A 23441-nucleotide genomic window follows, 5' to 3' on the forward strand; every position below is an offset into this window, starting at 1 on the left:
TCAAAATTAAATGAAATAAACATTTGAATGCATCAGTCTGTGTGCAATGAATAAATATAATGTACAAGTTACACCTTTTGAATGCAATTACTGAAATAAATCAAGTTTTTCAAAATATTCTAATTTACTGGCTTTTACCTGTATACTCCCCCCCCCCAAAAAAAAATCTCCCGAATTTGGAGGTCTCAAGGTTGGCAAGTATGGTGTAAGTCCAGTTGATAATAAATAGGTTAGAGTTTTTCATAGCTACCATTGTTCTCTGTTTGAGTCATTTCACTTGATCAGGCTTTCCCCAACATTCCACACTACAAAATGATACAAGTATATAACATCTGTTTTGTCGCAATAGGGAAAGTATTCAGAGCCTTCAATATTTCTAAAAGTTTGGCCAATATTTAGAATGTTCAATTTACTGATACATATATAAAGTATTTATACATTATACCCTATCACCCTGTTCTGATTTTAAGTCTGCTTCCATCATTTGTCATTCGTTGCCTCTCTGATTCATGCCTCCGACCGACTTCCTCTTCCTCACGGCTATTTTTAGACCTGGTCTCAGCTAAAATGGACGACCGCAGGACGGGAGTTCTCAGAAGCGAACCTCTGTGTGGGCGTCATTGCGTGTTTTCTTTGCAAACACATGTGAAAAGTCCACCTGGTAGACTGACTCGCTCCCTGTTTGCTTTTCCAGACGTGCTGTACGCGGCCACGTGCAACCCCGTGACCCTTTACTCCATGAGGGAGCGCGGGGAGACCATCCAGTGTGTGGAACTTTACGACATCTTCCCCAGGACCGTCAGCGGCGTGTGGCAGCCCTTTGTGACCGTCGCCCCGCTGGGGAGTCCTTTGGAGGGCCAGGTGGTGCTGCACGAGGAACAGGTTGGAAGCGGTCGACTTCCTTGCCGCCGTCATTTTGTGATCTCTCACAAGCATCGCGGTTCTCCAACTGCTGATGATTAGGGGAAAAGGATGTAGAGGGATGGGGGGGGGGGGTCATGTTTCTAAAAATATCATAGTGATGGATCATATTACGTCCGTCCACAAGTGAAGAGGTCCCGACTAAATAAAGTTCACTCACAGGTCGACCTTTTGGTAGTCATGTAACTGCAGCGCCCCCATGTGTCTAAAATGTTACTGTAAAAATAAAAGTGCTACCACTTTTCCTTTTACGTTGTAAAAACGCTGTAAATTATGTAATAGTATTATTAATATATATGTTTTGAATTTATATTCTATATAAAATTAGTAATATTTTTACTATTATAAAACTATTAATATATATGGCAATTATGTAAAATATTTGTTTAGAATTTATATTTATTTATTTTTATTTGTATTTATTTATTTATTTTATATTCTAAATGAAATTAGTAATTATATTATTATAAAAAATATTATTAATAAACACTTCAATTATGTAATATATAATATTTTGAATTTATGTTCTATTTGAAATTAGTAATGATAAATGATAAATGGGTTATACTTGTATAGCGCTTTTCTACCTTCAAGGTACTGAAAGCGCTTTGACAGTATTTCCACATTCACCCATTCATGGTAGTGTTATTATAAAAATATTAATAAATATGTAAATGTTATATTATTATATATTTGTTTTGAATGTATCTTTTATATGAAATTAATAATAGTATTATTATAAAAATATTAATAAATATGTAAATTATGTAATATATTTGTTTTACATTTGTATTCTATATGAAATTAGTAATGATATTAATATTATAAAATATTAATAAACATGTAAATTATGTAATCTATTTATTTTGATTTTATATTCTATTTGAAATTAGTAATGTTATTATAAAAATATGTAATATTATTTATATATTTGTTTTGAATGTATCTTCTATATCAGGGGTCCCCAAACTTTTTGACTCGGGGGCCGCATTGGGTTAAAAAAATGTGGCCGGGGGCCAGGCTGTGTGTATATGTATATATATATATATATATATATATATATATATATATATATATATATATATATATATATATATATATATATATATATATATTCATTGTCTTTATAATACGTTTTGTCATTTACCATCAATTAACATTGAAATTCATTTTTAGACAATATGATTTGCCTGAGCGGCTCGGAGACACCAAGAGTAACAAGCGGTAGAAAATGGATTAGAAAGGAAAGATTAAAAAATAAAAATAAAAAAACTTTTTTTTAACTTGGGACTTCCTGTGGGCCGGATCCGGCCCGCGGGCCGTAGTTTGGGGACCCCTGTTCTATATGAAATTAGTCATATTATTATAAAAATATTAAGAAATATGTAAACTATGTGATATATTTGTTTTGAATTTATATTCTGTATGAAATTAGTAATGTTATTATTATAAAAGTATTAATAGATATGTAGATTATGTAATATTAATATTTGTTTTGAATGTATCTTCTATATTAAAATTAGTTGTATTATTATTATAAAAAATAGTATTAATAAATATGTAAATGATGTAATATTATTTTTAATATATTCATTTGTAATTTATTTTTAGCTAGCACATAATTTATGAAATTATTATTAATAACTATGGTAATTATGTTTTTTTGATTTAACCTTTATTTAACCAGGAAAAATCCCATTGAGATTAAAAACCTCTTTTTCAAGGGAGTCCCGGCCAAAAGGCATCAAAATGACATTCACATTACACATTAAAAGAACAGGACGGACATCAAGTAAGACATTTACAGATGGACAAAAACTGAGGCAGCTTGAAATGCTTTTAGTTTATATTTAAAAGCATTCAAGGATAACAATTCTGTCAGCTTCCAGTCTCTTTGTAACATGTTCCACGCACAAGGAGCTGCATAGACAAAAGCTTTTTTCCCCAGCTCAGTGCGATCAAAGGGGAAATGTTACTTACACAGTAAAAACATTTGTAGATTTTACCATTAAAAAAACAACAACTTGCAGCTCATTGTAACATTTATGGGGTTATTTACATAAAATGACTGTAAAAGGAAAAACTGTACCACTTTTATTTAAAACATTTTTTTGAACGGACAGTTTTTGTTTTGTTTTTAACCATAAAATCTACTATAGTTGTTTTTACAGTGTATTACTGTAAATGGAAAACCGGTACCGCTTTTATTTTTACAGTAAATTTCAACCGGCACAGGGGATAGTGCGTGTGCCTCACAATAAGAAGGTCCTGGGTTCGATCCCCGGGCTCGGGGTCTTTCAGTGTGGAGTTTGCATGTTCTCCCCGTGACTGCGTGGGTTCCCTCCGGGTACTCCGGCTTCCTCCCACCTCCAAAGACATGCACCTGGGGATAAGTTGATTGGCAACACTAAATTGGCCCTAGTGTGTGAATATGAGTGTGAATGTTGTCTGTCTATATGTGTTGGCCCTGCGATGAGGTGGTGACTTGTCCAGGGTGTACCCTGCCTTTCCGCCCGAATGCAGCTGAGATAAACTACAGCACCCGCCGCGACCCAGAGAGGGACAAGCGGTAGAAAATGGATGGATGGTTTTCTAGCAACCGAACTTTCTAGTAGTTCAATGTAAAATGTAATGACTTTTTACAGTTTAGAGAAGTGTTGTATATATCAGTGTTTATTAACCATAAGGCCATTGTTGGGCTGCGAGCGCCCCCTACTGGCCGCCAAAAAAATATCTGTTTCTCAGGGCCGCAGCGGTATTCGGTTGTAATACACTTTTCCACCACTTGTGGCAGTAATGACCATCTCAAACAAACAGAAGAAGTAGGTTTGGTTGATATCAGCACTTCAGTCATCAACAATCGCATCATCAGAGAAATGGACATTGAAACAGTGTAGGTCTGACTTGGTAGGATATGTACAGCGAGCAGTGAACATAGTGAGTTCAGAAAGCATAAGAACAAATATATACATTTGATTATTTACATTTGATTATTTCATACTTGCCAACCCTCTCGGATTTTCCGGGAGACTCCCGAAATTTAGCGCCTCTCCCGAAAACCTCCCGGGACAAATTTTCTCCCGAAATTCGGGCGGACCTGAGTGACGTGTCCACAGCCTGTCCGCTTTCCCACAATATGAACAGCGTGCCTGCCCAATCACGTTATAACTAGAATGATGGAGGGCGAGTTCTTGGTTTCTTATGTGGGTTTATTGTTAGGCAGTTTCATTAACGTCCTCCCAGCACGGTAACAACACACAACAACAGCAGTCACGTTTTTGTATACCGTAAAGCAGTTCGTCTGCCGTAAACAGCAATGTTGTGACACTCTTAAACAGGACAATACTGCCATCTAGTGTACATGCATATGTGACAATAACATCTAGGGCGGGGGTCGGCAACCCGTGGCTCTAGAGCCGCATGCGGCTCTTTAGCGCCGCCCTAGTGGCTCTCTGGAGCTTTTTCAAAAATGTATGAAAAATGGAAAAAGATGAGGGGAAAAAATATATTTTTTGTTTTAATATGGTTTATGTAGGAGGACAAACATGACACAAACCTCCCTAATTGTTATAAAGTACACTGTTTATATTAAACATGCTTCACTGATTCGAGTATTTGGCGAGCGCCGTTTTGTCCTACTAATTTTGGCGGTCCTTGAACTCACCGTAGTTTGTTTACATGTATAACTTTCTCCGACTTTCTAGGACGTGTTTTATGCCACTTCTCTTTCTGTCTCATTTTGTCCACCAAACTTTTAACGTTGTGCATGAATGCACAAAGGTGAGTTTTGTTGATGTTATTGACTTGTGTGGAGTGCTAATCAGACATATTTGGTCACTGCATGACTGCAAGCTAATCGATGCTAACATGTTATTTAGGCTAGCTATATGTACATATTGCATCATTATGCCTCATTTGTAGCTATATTTGAGGTCATTTAGTTTCCTTTAAGTCATCTCAATTCAATTTATATCTCATGACACACTATCTGTATGTTATATGGCATTTAATTTGTTTGCGGCTCCAGACAGATTTGTTTTTGTATTTTTGGTCCTATATGGCTCTTTCAACATTTTGGGTTGCCGACCCCTGCACTAGGGCTTTTATAGAGTGCACAACTGCACACACAACAAGGAGACGAAGCAGAATGCATCATCAGAGAGGGTGTTTAGCATTGTTAGAAAAATAGTGACAGAGAATAGAACAAGGATGGACAATTCAACCCTTAACTCAACAATGCGTAGATGAGTGTTATGTGTGTGTATATGTGTAAATAAATGAACACTGAAATTCAAGTATTACTCTTATTATATATATATATATATATATATATATATATATATATATATATATATATATATATATATATATATATATATATATATATATATATAGTTAGAATTCACTGAAAGTCAAGTATTTCTTATATATATATATATATGAAATACTTGACTTGGTGAATTCTAGCTGTAAATATACTCCTCCTCCCCTCTTAACCACGCCCCCCCCCCCCCCCCCCCCCAAAAAAAATCGGAGGTCTCAAGGTTGGCAAATATGGATTATTTACAATCCGGGTAGGGGGTAGGGTGTGAGTCAAGGGTTGAAGTTGCCTGGAGGTGTTCTTTTAGTGCGGTTCTGAAGGAGGATAGAGATGCCCTTTCTTTTACACCTGTTGGGAGTGCATTCCCTATTGATGTGGCATATAAGGAGAATGAGTTAAGACCTTTGTTAGATCGGAATCCGGGTTTAACGTGGTTAGTGGAACTCCCCCTGGTGTTGTGGTTATGGCGGCCATTTACGTTAAGGAAGTAGTTTGACATGTACTTCGGTATCAGGGAGGTGTAGCGGATTTTATAGACTAGGCTCAGTGCAAGTTGTTTTACTTTGTCCTCCACCCTGAGCCAGCCCACTTTGGAGAAGTGGGTAGGAGTGAGGTGTGATCTGGGGTGGAGGTCTAGAAGTAATCTGACTAGCTTGTTCTGGGATGTTTGGAGTCTAGATTTGAGGGTTTTGGAGGTGCATGCGTAATCGAAAAAGGGTTGAACAAGAGTTCCCGCTAGAATCTTCAAGGTGCTTTTGTTGACCAGAGAGGAGATTCTGTAGAGAAATCTCGTTCGTTGGTTGACCTTTTTGATTACCTTGGTTGCCATTTTATCACAGGAAAGATTAGCCTCTAGAATGGAACCTAGGTAGGTGACCTCATCTTTCCTGGTGATAACAATGTCACCCACTTTAATAGTGAAGTCACTGACTTTCTTAAGGTTGATTTTGGACCCAAATAGGATGGATTCAGTTTTACCCAAGTGTATGGATAGCTTGTTGTCAGCGAGCCAGGTGCATGTTCTACAGAGTTCAGCACTGAGGATTTTCTCCACCTGTGACTTGTGCTTGTCTGATACCAGCAAGGCCGAGTCATTTGCAAACAAGAACAATTCACAGTCGCATGCTGATGACATGTCGTTTATGTATAGTAGGAAGTATATTGGTATACTTCAGAGTAGTCAGTGTACAGCAGCACAGATCACAGACATTATTGTGGAAGTGTCAATCACTTTATCTTGTGTAATGTTCATGTTTTGTCCCACCGTTAAATCAGAGTCACACGGTGCTCCATGTGGACATGGCGACGGGCGCCGTGCGGAGGCTCATGTTGTCTCCTGACAGCGAGCAGACACCCAGCAAAGCCTCCAAATGGTGGAGCAGCAAGGAACCACAGGTCAGAGGACGCAAGGGCAACACAAATTGTCCTATTTTCAATTATTAGTGTGACCTACATAAATTTGTCTCCCAAGCTGGCGTCATACAAACATAATGCGTCATTTCAAAATGTCTTCATGTTTGTTTCGCAGGCTCAGTACAAGATGTGCTGCGACTTCGCCCACAAGAACTGGCTGCTCTTCTACAAGGAAGACGGGTAAGCCAACTATAAAACTACACTTCACATCTACCACAGTTCAGAAATGATCCATATGCCATAGAACACATGCAACGGGAAAATGCTGCAAATTAACTCACGTAAAGGCTGCAGGATGAATAAAAAAATTCAAAGGAAAGGGACAAGCGGTAGAAAATGGATGGATGGATGGAAAAATGCTGCAAATGCCAAAAAAACAAAAAAAACACCACGCATGACAGAAATAGTGCAGGTTGAGGGAAGAAAACAGAAGTTAGTCTGGCTACCAGGAAGTTAGCCAAACTTTGCCGGATTTGAGCGATATCTGTCCTCAAATACTAAAAAAAATAACATGTTACAATATTATAGAGGAAACTATTTTCAAGGTTTAACAAATACATCAATAAAAATGTACCTTTTCATTCTATCAACTTATTTAAAGTTAAAGTACCAATGTGGCGAAATTATTCTCTGCATTTGACCCATCACCCTTGATCACCCCCTGGGAGGTGAGGGGAGCAGTGAGCAGCAGCGGTTGCCACGCCCGGGAATCATTTTGGTGATTTAACCCCCAATTCCAACCCTTGATGCTGAGTGCCAAGCAGGGAGGTAATGGCTCCCATTTTTATAGTCTTTGGTATGACTCGGCCGGGGTTTGAACTCACAACCTACCGATCTCAGGGCGGACACTCTAACCACTAGGCCACCGATTAACTAACTTCCTGTTAGCCTGGCTGACTTTCTTGAAGCCCGGTTAACTTCCTGGTTGCTTGGCTAATTTCCTGGTTGAAAATGCATAATAAAGAAGGGAAAAAAAACATTTATTAGTCGCACTGGAGTATAAGTCGCATTTTTTGGGGAAATGTATTTGATAAAAGCCAACACCAAGAATAGACATTTGAAAGGCAATTTAAAATAAATAAAGAATAGTGAACAACAGGCTGAATAAGTGTACGTTATATGAGGCATAAATAACCAACTGGTATGTTAACGTAACATATTATGGTAAGAGTCATTCAAATAACTATAACATATAGAACATGCTATACGTTTACCAAACAATCTGTCACTCCTAATCCCATGAAATCTTATACGTCTAGTCTCTTACGTGAATGAGATAAATAATATTATTTGATATTTTACGCTAATGTGTTAATCATTTCACACATAAGTCGCTCCTGAGTATAAGTCGCACCCCCGGCCAAACTATGAAAAAAACTGCGACTTATAGTCCGAAAAATACAGTATTTTAGTTATTTTCGTCTTATCTATTTGTTTTGTCTCTTACCTTACTTTCTTTAACTTGTTTTGTTTATGAATAAATAGTGATTGCGCAACATTGTGAATGTTTGGAATAATGTAAAGAATTGGATGTGCCCTTATTTGTATATTGTTACATATACTGTTTGTGTGATCAATTAAAATAAAATAAAACCTTCCTGGTAGTCTGGCTAACTTTCTGTTAGCATGGCTCACATCTGTTTTGTTCATTGAACTTGCAGCCTTTCTGTCATGCTTTTGTTTTTGGGTTTAATGTGTGTTTTTGGCATTCACAGCATTTTCAGTTTGCATTTGTTTTTGACCTTGCAGCTTTTACATGATTGCAGCATGTTCCCGGTGCATGGGTTTAATGGTGTTTTTGGTTTAAGATCATGTATGTGTTAAGAACGCACACATGAGTTTGGTGTTTGCATCATTTTGCGATGATAGCAACCAGCTGGAGGTTCTGGATGTGCTGGAGGGCCAGGTCCACGCAATCTCCCTGCCCATCAACCTCAAGTCCGTCTTCCTGGTGGCGGAGGATCGCTGGCTGCTGCTGGAGAGCAACACTGACAAGTATGTGACAAATTACTTATTTCTCTAACTTTATGGTGTTGAAATGGTTCTCCTCTGTGTATTTGGATGTGCCCTGTATATATATGTGTGTGTAATGTATGTATGTGCATGTATATATATATATATGTATATATGTATGTATATATGTGTATGTATATATATATGTATGTATATGTGTGTATATATATGTACAAACCCCGTTTCCATATGAGTTGGGAAATTGTGTTAGATGTAAATATAAACGGAATACAATGATTTGCAAATCCTTTTCAACCCATATTCAATGGAATGCACTACAAAGACAACATATTTGAGTTTGAAACTCATAACTTTATTTTTTTTTTGCAAATAATAATTAACTTAGAATTTCATGGCTGCAACACGTGCCAAAGTAGTTGGGAAAGGGCATGTTCACCACTGTGTTACATCACCTTTTCTTTTAACAAGACTCAATAAACGATTGGGAACTGAGGAAACTAATTGTTGAAGCTTTGAAAGTGGAATTATTTCCCATTCTTGTTTAATGTAGAGTTTCAGTCGTTCAACAGTCCGGGGGTCTCCGCTGTCGTATTTTACGCTTCATAATGCGCCACACATTTATGATGGGGGACAAGTTTGGACTGCAGGCGGGCCAGGAAAGTACCCGCACTCTTTTTTTACGAAGCCACGCTGTTGTAACACGTGCTGAATGTGGCTTGGCATTGTCTTGCTGAAATAAGCAGGGGCGTCCATGAAAAAGACGGCGCTTAGATGGCAGCATATGTTGCTCCAAAACTGTATGCACCTTTCAGCATTAATGTCGCCTTCACAGATGTGTAAGTTACCCATGCCTTGGGCACTAATGCACCCCCATACCATCACACATGCTGGCTTTTCAACTTTGCGTCGATAACAGTCTGGATGGTTCGCTTCCCCTTTGGTCCAGATGACACGATGTCGAATATTTCCAAAAACAATTTGAAATGTGGAATTGTCAGACCACAGAACACTTTTCCACTTTGCATGAGTCCATCTTAGATGATCTCGGGCCCAGAGAAGCCGGCGGCGTTTCTGGATGTTGTTGATAAATGGCTTTCGCTTTGCATAGGAGAGTTTTAACTTGCACTTACAGATGTAGCGACCAACTGTAGTTACTGACAGTGGTTTTCTGAAGTGTTCCTGAGCCCACGTGGTGATATCCTTTAGAGATTGATGTCGATTTTTGATACAGTGCCGTCTGAGGGATCGAAGGTCACGGTCATTCAATGTTGGTTTCCGGCCATGCCGCTTACGTGCAGTGATTTCTCCAGATTCTCTGAACCTTTTGATGATATTATGGACCGTAGATGTTGAAATCCCTAAATTTCTTGCAATTGCACTTTGAGAAACGTTGTTCTTAAACTGTTTGACTATTTGCTCACGCAGTTGTGGACAAAGGGGTGTACCTCGCCCCATCCTTTCTTGTGAAAGACTGAGCATTTTTTGGGAAGCTGTTTTTATACCCAATCATGGCACCCACCTGTTCCCAATTAGCCTGCACACCTGTGGGATGTTCCAAATAAGTGTTTGATGAGCATTCCTCAACTTTATCAGTATTTATTGCCACCTTTCCCAACTTCTTTGTCACGTGTTGCTGGCATCAAATTCTAAAGTTAATGATTATTTGCTTGTTTATCAGTTTGAACATCAAATATGTTGTCTTTGTAGCATATTCAACTGAATATGGGTTGAAAATGATTTGCAAATCATTGTATTCCGTTTGTATTTACATCTAACACAATTTCCCAACTCATATGGAAACGGGGTTTGTATATTGTAGTGTCCCAGAAGAGTTAGTGCTGCAAGGGGTTCTGGGTATTTGTTCTGTTGTGTTTATGTTGTGTTACGGTGTGGATGTTCTCCCGAAATGTGTTTGTCATTCTTGTTTGGTGTGGGTTCACAGTGTGGCACATATTTGTAACAGTGTTAAAGTTGTTTATACGCCCACCCTCAGTGTGACCTGTATGGCTGTTGACCAAGTATGATTGCATTCACTTGTGTGTGTGAAAAGCCGTAGATATTATGTGATTGGGCCGGCACGCAAAGGAAGTGTCTTCAAGGTTTATTGGCGCTCTGTACTTCTCCCTACGTCCGTGTACACAGCGGCCTTTTAAAAAGTCATACATTTTACTTTTTGAAACCGATACCGATCATTTTTAAACCGCTACCGATAATTTCCGATATTACATTTTAAAGCATTTATCGGCCTATAATATCAGCAGTCCGATATTATCGGACATCCCTAATAAGTAGTAGTAGTCATTTTCACAACAAAAGCCTAAGTTCAGGTGTCCTTCAACAGGAAGTACCTGCTGACCAAGCCCATGCACATGGCGGCCGAGGACTCTGGAGTGTGTCAGCTGCACAGCATCAGCGAGGACGCCGTCAGCTCGGGGCACGGGACCAGCGCAGGTACCTTTTTTAACATCCGCGGCTGTAATTGAAGGTTAACGATGCTTTTAATGTCCTCCCCTGCCGCTCTCTGCTGTCTCCTTAGCGCAGACAATGATGTCAAGGCTATTAATAAAAGCGGCCAGACAGACAAATAGACTCAGGCAGCGCATACGTCTTGCCTTGACAGGACCTCTTAGCGAGACAAAGCGAACCCCGTCGCGTCCCAGGATTTGTGCCGCTTCTTGTCACCGATACCGGGAACAAAATGTCACGCAGTGTGTGGGTAGAGTGTGTTCATTAAAGCTCATAAGTCACTGTAATGTTGGCAACAGTAGAGTCAATACAACATTTTTTCATGTTATTGTGGTGCCACGTGTTGGTTGTGGTCATCCATTCATCCATTTTCTACCGCTTGTCCCTTTTGAGGTTGCGGGGGGTGCTGGAGCCTATCTTAGCTGCATTCGGGACAGACAACATTAACACTCACATTCTCACACAAGGGCCAATTTAGTTCATTTAATACAAATATGTTTGACGTTTCATGATCAATACCCAAACAGTCAATGACTTATTTACAATTAGTTATGTTTTTCTCGATGGCGGACATATTTTTTTGTCAAACTTTACACATTTGTGCTTGTCTGTCCCCTGAATGTGTGTGCCAAAATCTGTGCGGATTCAGATACACACTCTCAAGTTACAGCACGTTTTGTTTGTGAAGCGCATTGAGATGTGTGAGAAATTTCAAGTCGGTTTTATTTCTGGGGAGTTGAAACATTGGGGTTTAACGACAGCGCCGCCATGTGGTGTATCAATCAGAAAAGTAATCAGAAAAGTAACACTGTACACTGCAAAAACTGAAATCTAAGTAAGATCTCAAATAAGAGTGATATTTGCTTATTTTCTATCTGATAAGATCATTCTTCTCACGAAGCAGATTTTATGTTAGTGTTTTACTTGTTTTAAGGGTTTTGGTCCGAAATTATCCCAATAAGATATTACAGCTTGTAGCTGAGATTTGATGACCTGTATTGAGTAAAACATGCTTGAAACTAGAATATCAACTGATGCAAAGCTGTGTCATCAACACTCACAAGAATAAAACTACTTTTTTAAAGTAATAATTTCTTATTTCAAGCATGGAAAAAAAATCATGATGCCGAGCGCATATCATTATGTCAAGATAATGGCACTAGCATTTACTTAATTTAAGAATATTTTTCAACATATTGAGCAAAAAGGTCTCATTTTTTTTCTACCAAGAAAAGTGCACTTATTAGTGAGATACTTATTTTAAGGGATTTTTGGGTTCATTGAGGTTAGCTAATTTGACTTGTTTTGGAAAGTCTTGACAAGCCGAATTTTCTTGTTCTATTGGCAGATAATTTTGCTTAGTTCAAATAAAATGCCCCTAATTTTTGTATTTTTTTTTCTTGTTTTTGAACACTGACTTTTTGCAGTGTAGGTATGCATGTTTGGACGCATTTCTACTAGAGATGGGAATCTTTGGGCATCTTGAGGTTCCATTCGATTCAGATTTTTGGAGTGATGATATTATTCAGAATCAATTCCTGATTCAACACGATTCTTGTAATATATTATTTGGTATATAAATTATAATACAACCTTTTTTCAAAACAGGTTGCAGGTTGCAAAAGCTCATCCTGGCTGCTGATGTTGGACTTATAATTGGCCTAAAACATCTTTGGATATACTGTATATAAATATATAATTTTTTATTATTATTTATTTTATTTACAAAAATCAAAATAATATAGAGCAATTCCAACCCAATCCCAGCTTTACAATAATTAAGAGACATTTACAAAACAATTGAGAATACATACAATTACTATACTAAAAAAAACAGGAAAACCTCAAATTAATAAAAGCAACAGTATTTATTAGTAATAATGATATTAATAATAGGTGTTAATGTTTTTAACCCAAAAATTAATTATTTAAAAAAAAATAAAATGAAAACATTTCCATCCATTATCCGAGACGGGGTCGCAGGGGCAGCACCCTAAGCAGAGAAGTCCAGACTTCCCTCTCCCCAGCGACTTCATCCAGCTACTCTCGGGGGATCCAGAGGCCTCCCCAGGGCAGTCGTGGGACATAGTCACCCCTACCGGTCGGAAGGGAAAAAATGTACCGTATTTTTCGGACTATAAGTCGCACCGGCCAAAAATGCATAATAAAGAAGGAAAAAAACATATATAAGTCGCACTGGAGTATAAGTCGCATTTTTTGGGGAAATGTATTTGATAAAAGCCAACACCAAGAATAGACATTTGAAAGGCAATTTAAAATAAATAAAGAATAGTGAACAACAGGCTGAATAAGTGTACGTTATATGAGGCATAAATAACCAACTGGTATGTTAACGTAACATATTATGGTAAGAGTCATTCAAATAACTATAACATATAGAACATGCTATACGTTTACCAAACAATCTGTCACTCCTAATCGCTAAATCCCATGAAATCTTATACGTCTAGTCTCTTACGTGAATAATATTATAATGTGTTAATCATTTCACACATAAGTCGCTCCTGAGTATAAGTCGCACCCCCAGCCAAACTATGAAAAAAACTGCGACTTATAGTCCGAAAAATACAGTACACAGAAAAAATAATAGATTCTTGAAAATTATGGAATCAGAATGAATAAAAATTGCAATTTGGATGTGAATCGATTTTTTTTTTAACAATGTATGCAAGAGTTTGCTTACACCAGGATTGTCCAAAGTCTGGTGCAGGGGCCATTTGCGGCCTGCGGCTTGTGTTTTATTGGCCGACAGGATTTATTCCAAAAATCTAATCCTCTTTTAGAACATTGCAAAGGATTAGGGCACAAAAAGTCAGTGGCGGGCCGTGCGTTTTTCACCTAGGCCTTACTTAGTCCGACTTCACTTCTCAAAATACCGTAATTCAGTGGTCCCCAACCTTTTTGTAGCTGTGGACCGGTGAACGCTTGAAAATTTTTCCCGTGGACCGGACCGGGGGTTGGGGGGGATTTTTTTTAATTTTATTTATTTTTTTATAAAGAAATACAATCATGTGTGCTTACGGACTGTATCCCTGCAGACTGTATTGATATATAGTGTATACATTGTGTTTATATGTTGATTTATTAAAAAAAATATAAAATAAATAAATTTATTTATTTATTTATTTTTTTCTTGTGCGGCCTGGTACCAATCGGTCCGCGGACCGGTAGTTGGGGACCACTGCCGTAATTGATGTCACCACATGGACACGGCTGGAGATACTACACAGAAACACACTTGCACACTACCGTCCATTGAAGCACCTCAACAGTGTACAAAACGGTCTATTTTTCGGGGCATTTAACATTCACTAAACCCTCTTCAGCAATTAAAACATATCTTACATGGTACTGTCAAAATTAAAAGAATTGTATAAAACAAATGAAACATGAAAAAAGTAAGAAATAAAATATTTGAACTCACAATTTGTAGCACCCATTCGACGGCATATTAGCCAGTGGTACCGCTCGTAGTCGTTTGATTCGTGTGAAAGTGGCGGGAAAACCATTTCACCGCCGGGATAGCTTCCGGTGTCGGCCGACCTCGTCTCACAAGATGTAGTTTCTCTTAAGTATCCCACTTGAAAATGGCCTTGCAATTGTATACCTGCCACCTAATCAACATTTTTCTCTCCTTCTTTGTGAGTACTGCTGAATTTTCTGTGGCTTTCTACGGCTCGTATGGCTCCGGTGCCACTTCCTGTTTTCGCAACTTGTGATTGGATACTCACTTGGGACTCCCAAGTGAGTATCCAATCACAGCGTACAGCCGGCTCGAAGGCCTTACTGACAACAACTCGTGATCTGATTGGCTATGGCAATTGTCTATCAACTGTATGTGTCCGTTCACCTACAGTGCGCAGACATTGTTGATTCTGAAGGCCCCGGGGCAGATTTTGTACAGCATGGCAACATGAGCTAGCTGAATTCTGATTGGATACAAACTCTAACCTAAAAACAACAGCACTGGAAGGAGCATAATATGACATGAAGAGAATATTAATATTTTTAGATATTTAGGGGAAGTAGATTAAAAAATACTTTTATTTCTAATTATGATCATGATTTCTGGTTATGTCAGCACTGCAAAAATGAAATAAAAAATCACGTATACTGCGTTTCTCTCCTCACCCTGTCAGATGCCGCGTGCGTTCCCCAGATGTTGTCATGTGACCAACTTCCCAACGAGAACCTCAGTGCTGCCCTCGGCCAAAAGATCGTCTCCCCGAACCGCGTCATGGCCGACACCGGCTCCTTCGCCCGAGTCATCGTGGGCTTCCCCGACCTCATGGTGAGACTCGGAACAAGACGTTGTGACAAGTCAGCATCTCTGAGTGAATGTCTTGTCCAGTCCCCTAATGAGGTGTACAGCTTCAAGAGGACAGCCGACCTGTCAGAGATGAAGAGCAGCGACGGCAGCGCGCACAACTTCCTCCGGGGCGGCCCGCGGTACACGGCCGCCAAGCGAAGCAACTGCGTGAGTCTGCTCTCAGCCAATCAGGTGGTCCGGGCCCTTCCCCCAAGCAAAGTGCCCCTGAAGGAGGTCTACCCTAAAGGTTAGCAATCACGGAAAACAAACTATATCATGGGTGTGCAAACTTCAGTCGTCTTGAGCTTGATAAGGAATCTGGCCTGCGGAGTGTTTTCAAATTCATTTGAAATATCTCTCAGCCTTATTGCTGCAACTTTGTCGCCATCTTGTGGACAATGTGAGTCAATCAGGTCAATGACCATGAATTGTGTTTGAAGCAACTTTAGCGCAGCATTCACTTATACGACCCAATCCAAACAATCCAAAAAAATTTCACACTAGAGATGTCCGATAATATGGGACTGCCGATATTATCGTCCGATAAATGCTTTAAAATGTAATATCGGAAATTGTCGGTATCGGTTTCAAAAAGTAAAATGTATGACTTTTTAAAACGCCGCTGTGTACACGGACGTAGGGAGAAGTACAGAGCGCCAATAAACCTTAAGGGCACTGCTTTTGCGTGCCGGCCCAGTCACATAATATCTACGGCTTTTCACACACACAAGTGAATACTTGGTCAACAGCCATACAGGTCACACTGAGGGTGGCCGTATAAACAACTTTAACACTGTTACAAATATGCGCCACACTGTGAACCTACACCAAACAAGAATGACAAACACATTTCGGGAGAACATCCGCACCGTAACACTACAGAACAAATACCCAGAACCCCTTGCAGCACTAACTCTTCCGGGACACTACGAAACCCCCCCAACCCTGCCCACCTCAACCTCCTCATGCTCTCTCAGAGAGAGCATGTCCCAAATTCCAAGCTGCTGTTTTGAGGCATGTTAAAAAAAAGAATGCACTTTGTGACTTCAATAATAAATATGGCAGTGCCATGTTGGCACCTTTTTCCATAACTTGAGTTGATTTATTTTGGAAAACCTTGTTACATTGTTTAATGCATCCAGCGGGGCATTACAACAAAATTAGGCATAATAATGTGTTGATTCCACGACTGTATATATCGGTATCGGTTGATATCGGAATCGGTAATAAAGAGTTGGACAATATCGGAATATGGGCAAAAAAGCCATTATCAGACATCTCTAGTTCACACATAACACAACCTGCTTACTGATTGTTTTGGATATTATTAAAAAATATCCAAACACCATAAAAATGTCAAAATCACACCCATTTAAATCCATTACAATGCATGATGGGAAAAAATGCAAACGCTCTCCACACTTATCCATGTTTGGCACATTTTAGTTGCTGTATATTTCTGTTGCAAAACTTTAAGTAGGTCGTCATAGAAGTAAAAGTAGGAGTGGTTCACATACTCTTAATATTCAAATATTTTTTTTATATATCCATGATATTAATATAACATGTACACATATGTACAGTACAGGCCAAACGTTTGGACACACCTTCTCAATGCGTTTTCTTTATTTTCATGACTATTTACATTGTAGAACATTTATTTAACCAGATAAGAAACCCATTGAGATCAAGATCTCTTTCCACAAGGGTGACCTGGCCAAGAGGTCAACAGCACATGTCACAGAGCAGTTTCAAAAAAAGTCATACGTTGACACATACATTTTAAAATACATAAAAGAGAACTGTACAACAATAAAGATTTACACCTTTTAAAAACACAGGCACTGTGCAAAAGTCTCTTGCTGTTTGTCCCTCAGGACAGAACAGAAGTCTCGAAATGGAAGTAGTTCAGTGAGTTTCAGTTTCGTCTGCAATGCATTCCATACCATAGGGCAGGGGTCGGCAACCTTTACCAGTCAAAGAGCCATTTTGACCAGTTTCACAAATTTTAGAAAACAATGGGAGCCGCAAAAAATTTTTGAAATTTTAAATTTAATAACACTGCATGCAAAGTTGTTTTTTTTTGCTTTGTGCTATGTATAACCAGGGGTCTCAGACACGCTGCCCACACCTTTATGTGGAATTTGAAAGCTGGTGCGGCACGCGGGTTTTAAATGAATGGAGCTTGTCAGCGTCATGCGTGCCGTGATGGTACAGCATATAGCACCCACTACAGCTAGCGTGCCTGATCAACTACCCTTTATATGGGGCTTCCGCTTGCTCACGTAGGTGACAGCAAGGCATACTTGGTCAACAACCACACAGGTCACACTGACGGTGGCGGTATAAAAAAACCCAACTTTAACACTCTTACTAATAATGCGCCACACTGTGAACCCACACCAAACAAGAATGACAAACAAATTTCGGGAGAACATCTGCACCGTAACACAACATAAACACAACAGGACAAATACCCAGAATCCCATGCAGCCCTAACTCTTCCGGGATACATTATACACCCCCTGCTACCAAACCCCGCCCACCTCAACCGACGCACAGAGAGAGAAGGGGGGGGGGTTGATGTGTGAGGGAGCAGGGTTGAGGTGGGGGCGGGGTTTGGTGGTAGCAGGGGTGTATAATGTAGCCCGGAAGAGTCAGGGCTGTATGGGATTCTGGGTGTTTGTTCTGTTGTGTTTATGTTGTGTTAAGGTGCAGATGTTCTCCCCAAATGTGTTTGTCATTCTTGTTTGGTTTTGGTTCAAAGTGTGGCGCATTATTAGTAAGAGTGTTAAAGTTGTTTTATATGACCACCGTCAGTGTAACCTGTGTGGCTGTTGAACAAGTATGCCTTGCTGTCACGTACGTATATAACAAGTGGTGGGATGGCACGCTGTTAATACAGATTGTAGAGGGCGCCAAATGTTGTACCATCATGGCACGCCCTTATTATAGCCGTAAGGGTGAAAATCGGTGAATATTAATCCCGGGAGTTTTCTGCGAGAGGCACTAAAATCCGGAAGTCTCACGGGAAAATCGGGGGGTTCGGCAAGTGAGCTGCTGAGCCGCATCAGAGTGATCAAAGAGCCGCATGCGGCTCCGGAGCCGCGGGTTGCCGACCCCTGCCATAGGGGCAGCAATGCCAAAAGCTCTTTTGCCAAACTCAGTCCGTACATGGTAAACAGTTAAAACATACAAATTGTTAGAACGTAATGCATAAGAGCTGTTTTTTTCTTTGTAACAAAGTACAGAAGTATGGAGGTATTAAACCTAAAAGAGCCTTTTAAATGATAGTCAGCCAATGTTTGTATCTGCGTGCACTCAATGAAGATAAGTCTGACTTCATATACAGTTGACATTGGTGGGTGAGACTACGACAGCCAGTAACAAATCTTAGTGCTGAGTGAAAAACAGTGTCCAAGGACTGGAGGCATTTAGATGAAGCACTAAAATAAAGCACATCTCCATAATCAATCAATTGATTGTAAATTGTCACTGAAGGCATCAAAACTATGACACCTCCATCCATCCATCCATTTTCTACCGCTTATTCCCTTTGGGGTCGCGGGGGCGCTGGAGCCTATCTCAGCTACAATCGGGCGGAAGGCAGGGTACACCCTGGACAAGTCGCCACCTCATCGCAAGGCCGACACAGATAGACAGACAACATTCACACTCACATTCACACACTAGGGCCAATTTAGTGTTGCCAATCAACCTATCCCCAGGTGCATGTCTTTGGAGGTGGGAGGAAGCCAGAGTACCCGGAGGGAACCCACGCAGTCACGGGGAGAACATGCAAACTCCACACAGAAAGATCCCGAGCCCGGGATCGAACCCAAGACTACTCAGGACCTTTGTATTGTGAGGTAGATGCACTAACCCCTCTTCCACCGTGCTTCCCGACTATGACACCTGTGAAGTGAAAACCCTTTCGGGTGACTACCTCTTGAAGCTCATTGAGAGAATGCCAAGAGTGTGCAAAGCAGTAATCACAGCAAAGGGTGGCTATTTTGAAGAAACTAGAAAATGAAACATGCTTTCAGTTATTTCACCTTTTTTTGTTAAGTACATAACTCCACATGTGTTCATTCATAGTTTTGATGCCTTCAGTGGCAATCTACAATGTAAATAGTCATGAAAATAAAGAAAAAAAAACATTGTCGCTTTATTCGCATCGTTCTTACCAGAGTTTAATTCCTCTCGCGTCCAGATTCTGACGTTTTGGACCCGTTGTTCCTCCCAGGGAATTCAAGTCACAAGTCGCTCCCAAGCTCTTTACGACACTTAAAGCTGAGTTGAGAAACCACCAGAGACAGAATAGGTATTTTGTAATATATTTGCAAAATTTTGCATATATACATTGAGACCAGTCCAGCATAGAACATTCAATCGCGCGGCATAGATGGTCTGCCCCCCCCCCCTGACAACCCTCTCCCCTCTTAAGTCCCTGGCAGTCATGTCTCTCTAGCCAAAACAAATGCTTATTATCTCTCTCTCTAACATTCCTCACTTCAAGGTTAAGCACACAGTTTTGCAGACAACCAAAAGACCACATTTGGAAGAAAAACACTAGCTGTTTTGTAATATGAAAATGAAATGAAAAGAAGTAACACTTAAATTCGGATATATGTAAATATCTGCCTCCGACAGAAGGTGTGTCCAAACTTTTGGCATGTACTGTATGTATATGTATAGGCTACTTATAGTGTTACTTCACATGCAGTCGGCTTCTCGGCCCTCGGACAATTTTTTTAGCCCAATGTGGCCCACAAGTCAAAAAGTTTGGACACCCCTGCTCTATATGTACAAAAACACTTATATGACAACTTCCTGTTTGTCCATCAGATGTCACCCCTCCCATGACTGCAGGCTACCTGGAGGTGACGGATCTGAACTCAAAAAAAGTCAAATATATTCCCGTTCCCAGGTAAAGTGTGCTGATTAGTCCATGTTCAAGCATCTACTGACATCTAGGGGTCGGAAATAGAACAGCCACTCTGCAAAAACTGATATCTAAGTAAGATTAAATATCTCAAATAAGGGTGATATTTGCTTATAAGATAATTCTTCTCACTAAGCAGATTTTATGTTAGAGTGTTTTACTTGTTTTAAGGGTTTTGGTCCTTAATGATCTCAGTAAGATATTACAGCTTGTTGCTGAGATTTGATGACCTATATTGAGTAAAACATGCTTGAAACTAGAATATCAAGTGTTGCAAAGCTGTGTCATCAACACTCACAAGTATAAAACTACTTTTTTAAAGTAATAATTTCTTACTTCAAGCATGAAAAAAAAGATCATGATGTATGCATATCATTATGTCAAGATAATGGCACTAGCATTTACTTAATTTAAGAATATTTTTCAACATATTGAGCAAAAAGGTCTCTTTTTTTTTCTACTAAGAAAAGTGCACTTGTTATTAGTGGGAATATACTTATTTTAAGGTATTTTTGGGTTCATTGAGGTTAGCTAATTTGACTTGTTTTGGAAAGTCTTGACAAGCCGGATTTTCTTGTTCTATTGGCAGATAATTTTGCTTGGTTCAAATAAAATACCCCTAATTTTTGTAATTTTTTTCTTGTTTTTGAACACTGACTTTTTGCAGTGCAGTGATTTGAAAAAAAAAGTCACCGTCTGGTCATACGAGGACTGACAGGATTGTAACTTCGGTCAATATTTCTCCAACTAGTTTTGAATTAGCAGCATTTGGCTCACATTGGTACAATGAGATCTTTGGACAGTAATATTCACCATTGACCTTTAACCTAGATGAGCAACTGGCTAAGTGGATAGACTGATAAATTCACCATAAGACTTTTTTTTGTCCGACTATCAGGTCCATGTCCGTGTCGCCTTACACCAGCTGGGTGTCAAAAGTGTCGGAAACCGACTTGCTGTTGGCGCCCCTCAGCTCGGGCGGCGTGGTCACCGTGGACATGGGCGGCTACGTCCGTCTGTGGGAGACCGGCCTGGACACGCTGCAGCGATCGCTGATGGAGTGGAGGAATATGATTGGCTCTGAGGATGGCAGGCCTGTACAGGTAAATCCAGTATCTAGCATGTCTTCTCAATGCACAATACTATAGGAGTTATTAATATACTTTAGAGTAGTCACTGTACAGCTTGTGCAGCAGGATGGATTTACTGTCAACACACAGCCGTTATTGTCGAAATATCCAGCAACACAAGTGAGTAGCAAGATAAGTGTGTTGCCTATGCTATAGCTGTGGTAGCGTGCAAGAGTGCTGGCGCCACTGGAGAGCCGTGGTTCTTTGAATGGAAACATTATTGCATACCTGCCAACTACTCCGGTTTTCCCGTAATTAGTACGGTTTTCATCAACCTATTCCGGGTTACGGTTGCAGTGATAAAAAATACGGTTTTTCATTAATTAATTTTATTTTATTTTTTTAAGTTTTATTCACGAAATCGCGTAACAACAATGACAATTGACACTGCTTCCCGTAACTTCCTATCGAGCCATTCCGAATGCCATGCGCGAGGCTATTTATAGCACCGCTGCCAAGCACAGGGCACCAGTTGCCATTGTTTCCAAACGAGCGAACGATCATGGAATCAGCCGGAGAAAAATCGCAAACGAGTCTTAAACCGAAAAGAAAACTGCAGTCATTCCGTGAAGAATATTCAAAAGCCTATCCGGGATTAATTATCCGTTCCAAAAAGGGTGAAAACTACGCGAATTGCACCTTGTGCAGACAAGATTTTTCGATCGGACACGGAGGAATTAGCGATGTAAAAGACCACGTTGGGACAAAAGAACACAAGTCTAATGCCGTTGCTAGCGATACAAGTGGAAAACTTTCAACGTTTTTCGGATTTTAGCCACAAAAAGGTAATGACACCAATGTTATCTATTGGAATTGTTTAGTACTGTTATACTGTTCAAAGTGTTTATACTATTTATGCTTTCAAGTCCAAGTTGAAGAAATCTTGTTAAATGTTGACAGCATAACTACCAAAATACAGAAGTATGTCCTTAATATTTTTGCAGTGCTATTTCTGTTGAAAAGTTAAAATGATTACATTAGAGATGTGATGTGCCACTTTTCAAGTGTCTGATGGCTTAAATTAATTTTCATTAATTTTTCATATTTTGAATTCTTTTGAATGGCTTACAAAAAAACTACATTTGAATTGTAATTTCATGCTATTGACAGGACTATTAATTTTAATGAAGTTAGCTTACCATGTTTACAGTATGATAATTGTGATAGAAATGTGAATTTTAGGCACAGAATATTTTTTACAATTGAACAAGGCAGTAGATTATACAAGCTTGGACAGAAAGTTAATGACACCAATTTTTTTTTTTATGGAATTGTTTAGTACTGTTTTACCATTTGTTTACTGTAAAAAGTGTTTATACTTTCAATTAACAAATTGAAGTCTTGTGAAAGGTTGACAGGATAACTGGCATTAACTGTCAAAATAATTTCAAACTATTGAAGTTAGCTTACAGAATAAATATGTCAATCAACCCATATGATTTTTGCTGTAATATTTTTGTTTTGAAAAGTCACTGTGACTGATAGAAAAGTGATGGTTTTAGCAACATTTTAACCTGTCTGAATGCTAATAATCATTTTGCTGGCTACTAGGTTTTTCTGATTTCAAAAGTTGGCAGGTATGTTATTGTGTGAATGCCTAATATTCTGCACTGAAATTAATCTATTTATTATTATTATTCCGTAGCACTTTTTGTCCGCCTCTAACTCCCAAACCGTTCATCCGATTGATCCCGTTCAAGCGCCAAAACATTCAGCGCTTTCAGGACATGCGGGCTCATTCAACAAACGTTCTCCTGTTTTACCGTTTTACAGTACCGTATTTTTCGGACTATAAGTCGTAGTGTTTTTCATAGTTTGGCCGGGGGTGCGACTTATACTCAGGAGCGACTTATGTGTGAAATGATTAACACATTAGCGTAAAATATCAAATAATATTATTTATCTCATTCACGTAAGAGACTAGACGTATAAGATTTCATG

General features: G+C 39.3%; 1 protein-coding gene across 2 annotated transcripts in view; it reads left to right on the forward strand.

Annotated features, from left to right (window-relative positions):
* Positions 1 to 23441, forward strand: part of vwa8 (von Willebrand factor A domain containing 8) — a 212249-nt gene that overhangs the window by 112685 nt on the left and 76123 nt on the right. For both annotated transcript variants that reach the window (XM_072914532.1, XM_061970810.2), the window contains exons 29-37: positions 695 to 882; positions 6518 to 6637; positions 6771 to 6835; positions 8525 to 8650; positions 10971 to 11080; positions 15256 to 15407; positions 15468 to 15672; positions 20274 to 20355; positions 21269 to 21473. In XM_072914532.1, the coding sequence (XP_072770633.1) occupies positions 695 to 882; positions 6518 to 6637; positions 6771 to 6835; positions 8525 to 8650; positions 10971 to 11080; positions 15256 to 15407; positions 15468 to 15672; positions 20274 to 20355; positions 21269 to 21473 (1253 nt within the window). The remainder of the gene's footprint in view (positions 1 to 694; positions 883 to 6517; positions 6638 to 6770; positions 6836 to 8524; positions 8651 to 10970; positions 11081 to 15255; positions 15408 to 15467; positions 15673 to 20273; positions 20356 to 21268; positions 21474 to 23441) is intronic.

The sequence above is a fragment of the Nerophis lumbriciformis genome, linkage group LG13, assembly GCF_033978685.3.
Source record: "Nerophis lumbriciformis linkage group LG13, RoL_Nlum_v2.1, whole genome shotgun sequence".
NCBI lineage: Eukaryota > Metazoa > Chordata > Actinopteri > Syngnathiformes > Syngnathidae > Nerophis > Nerophis lumbriciformis.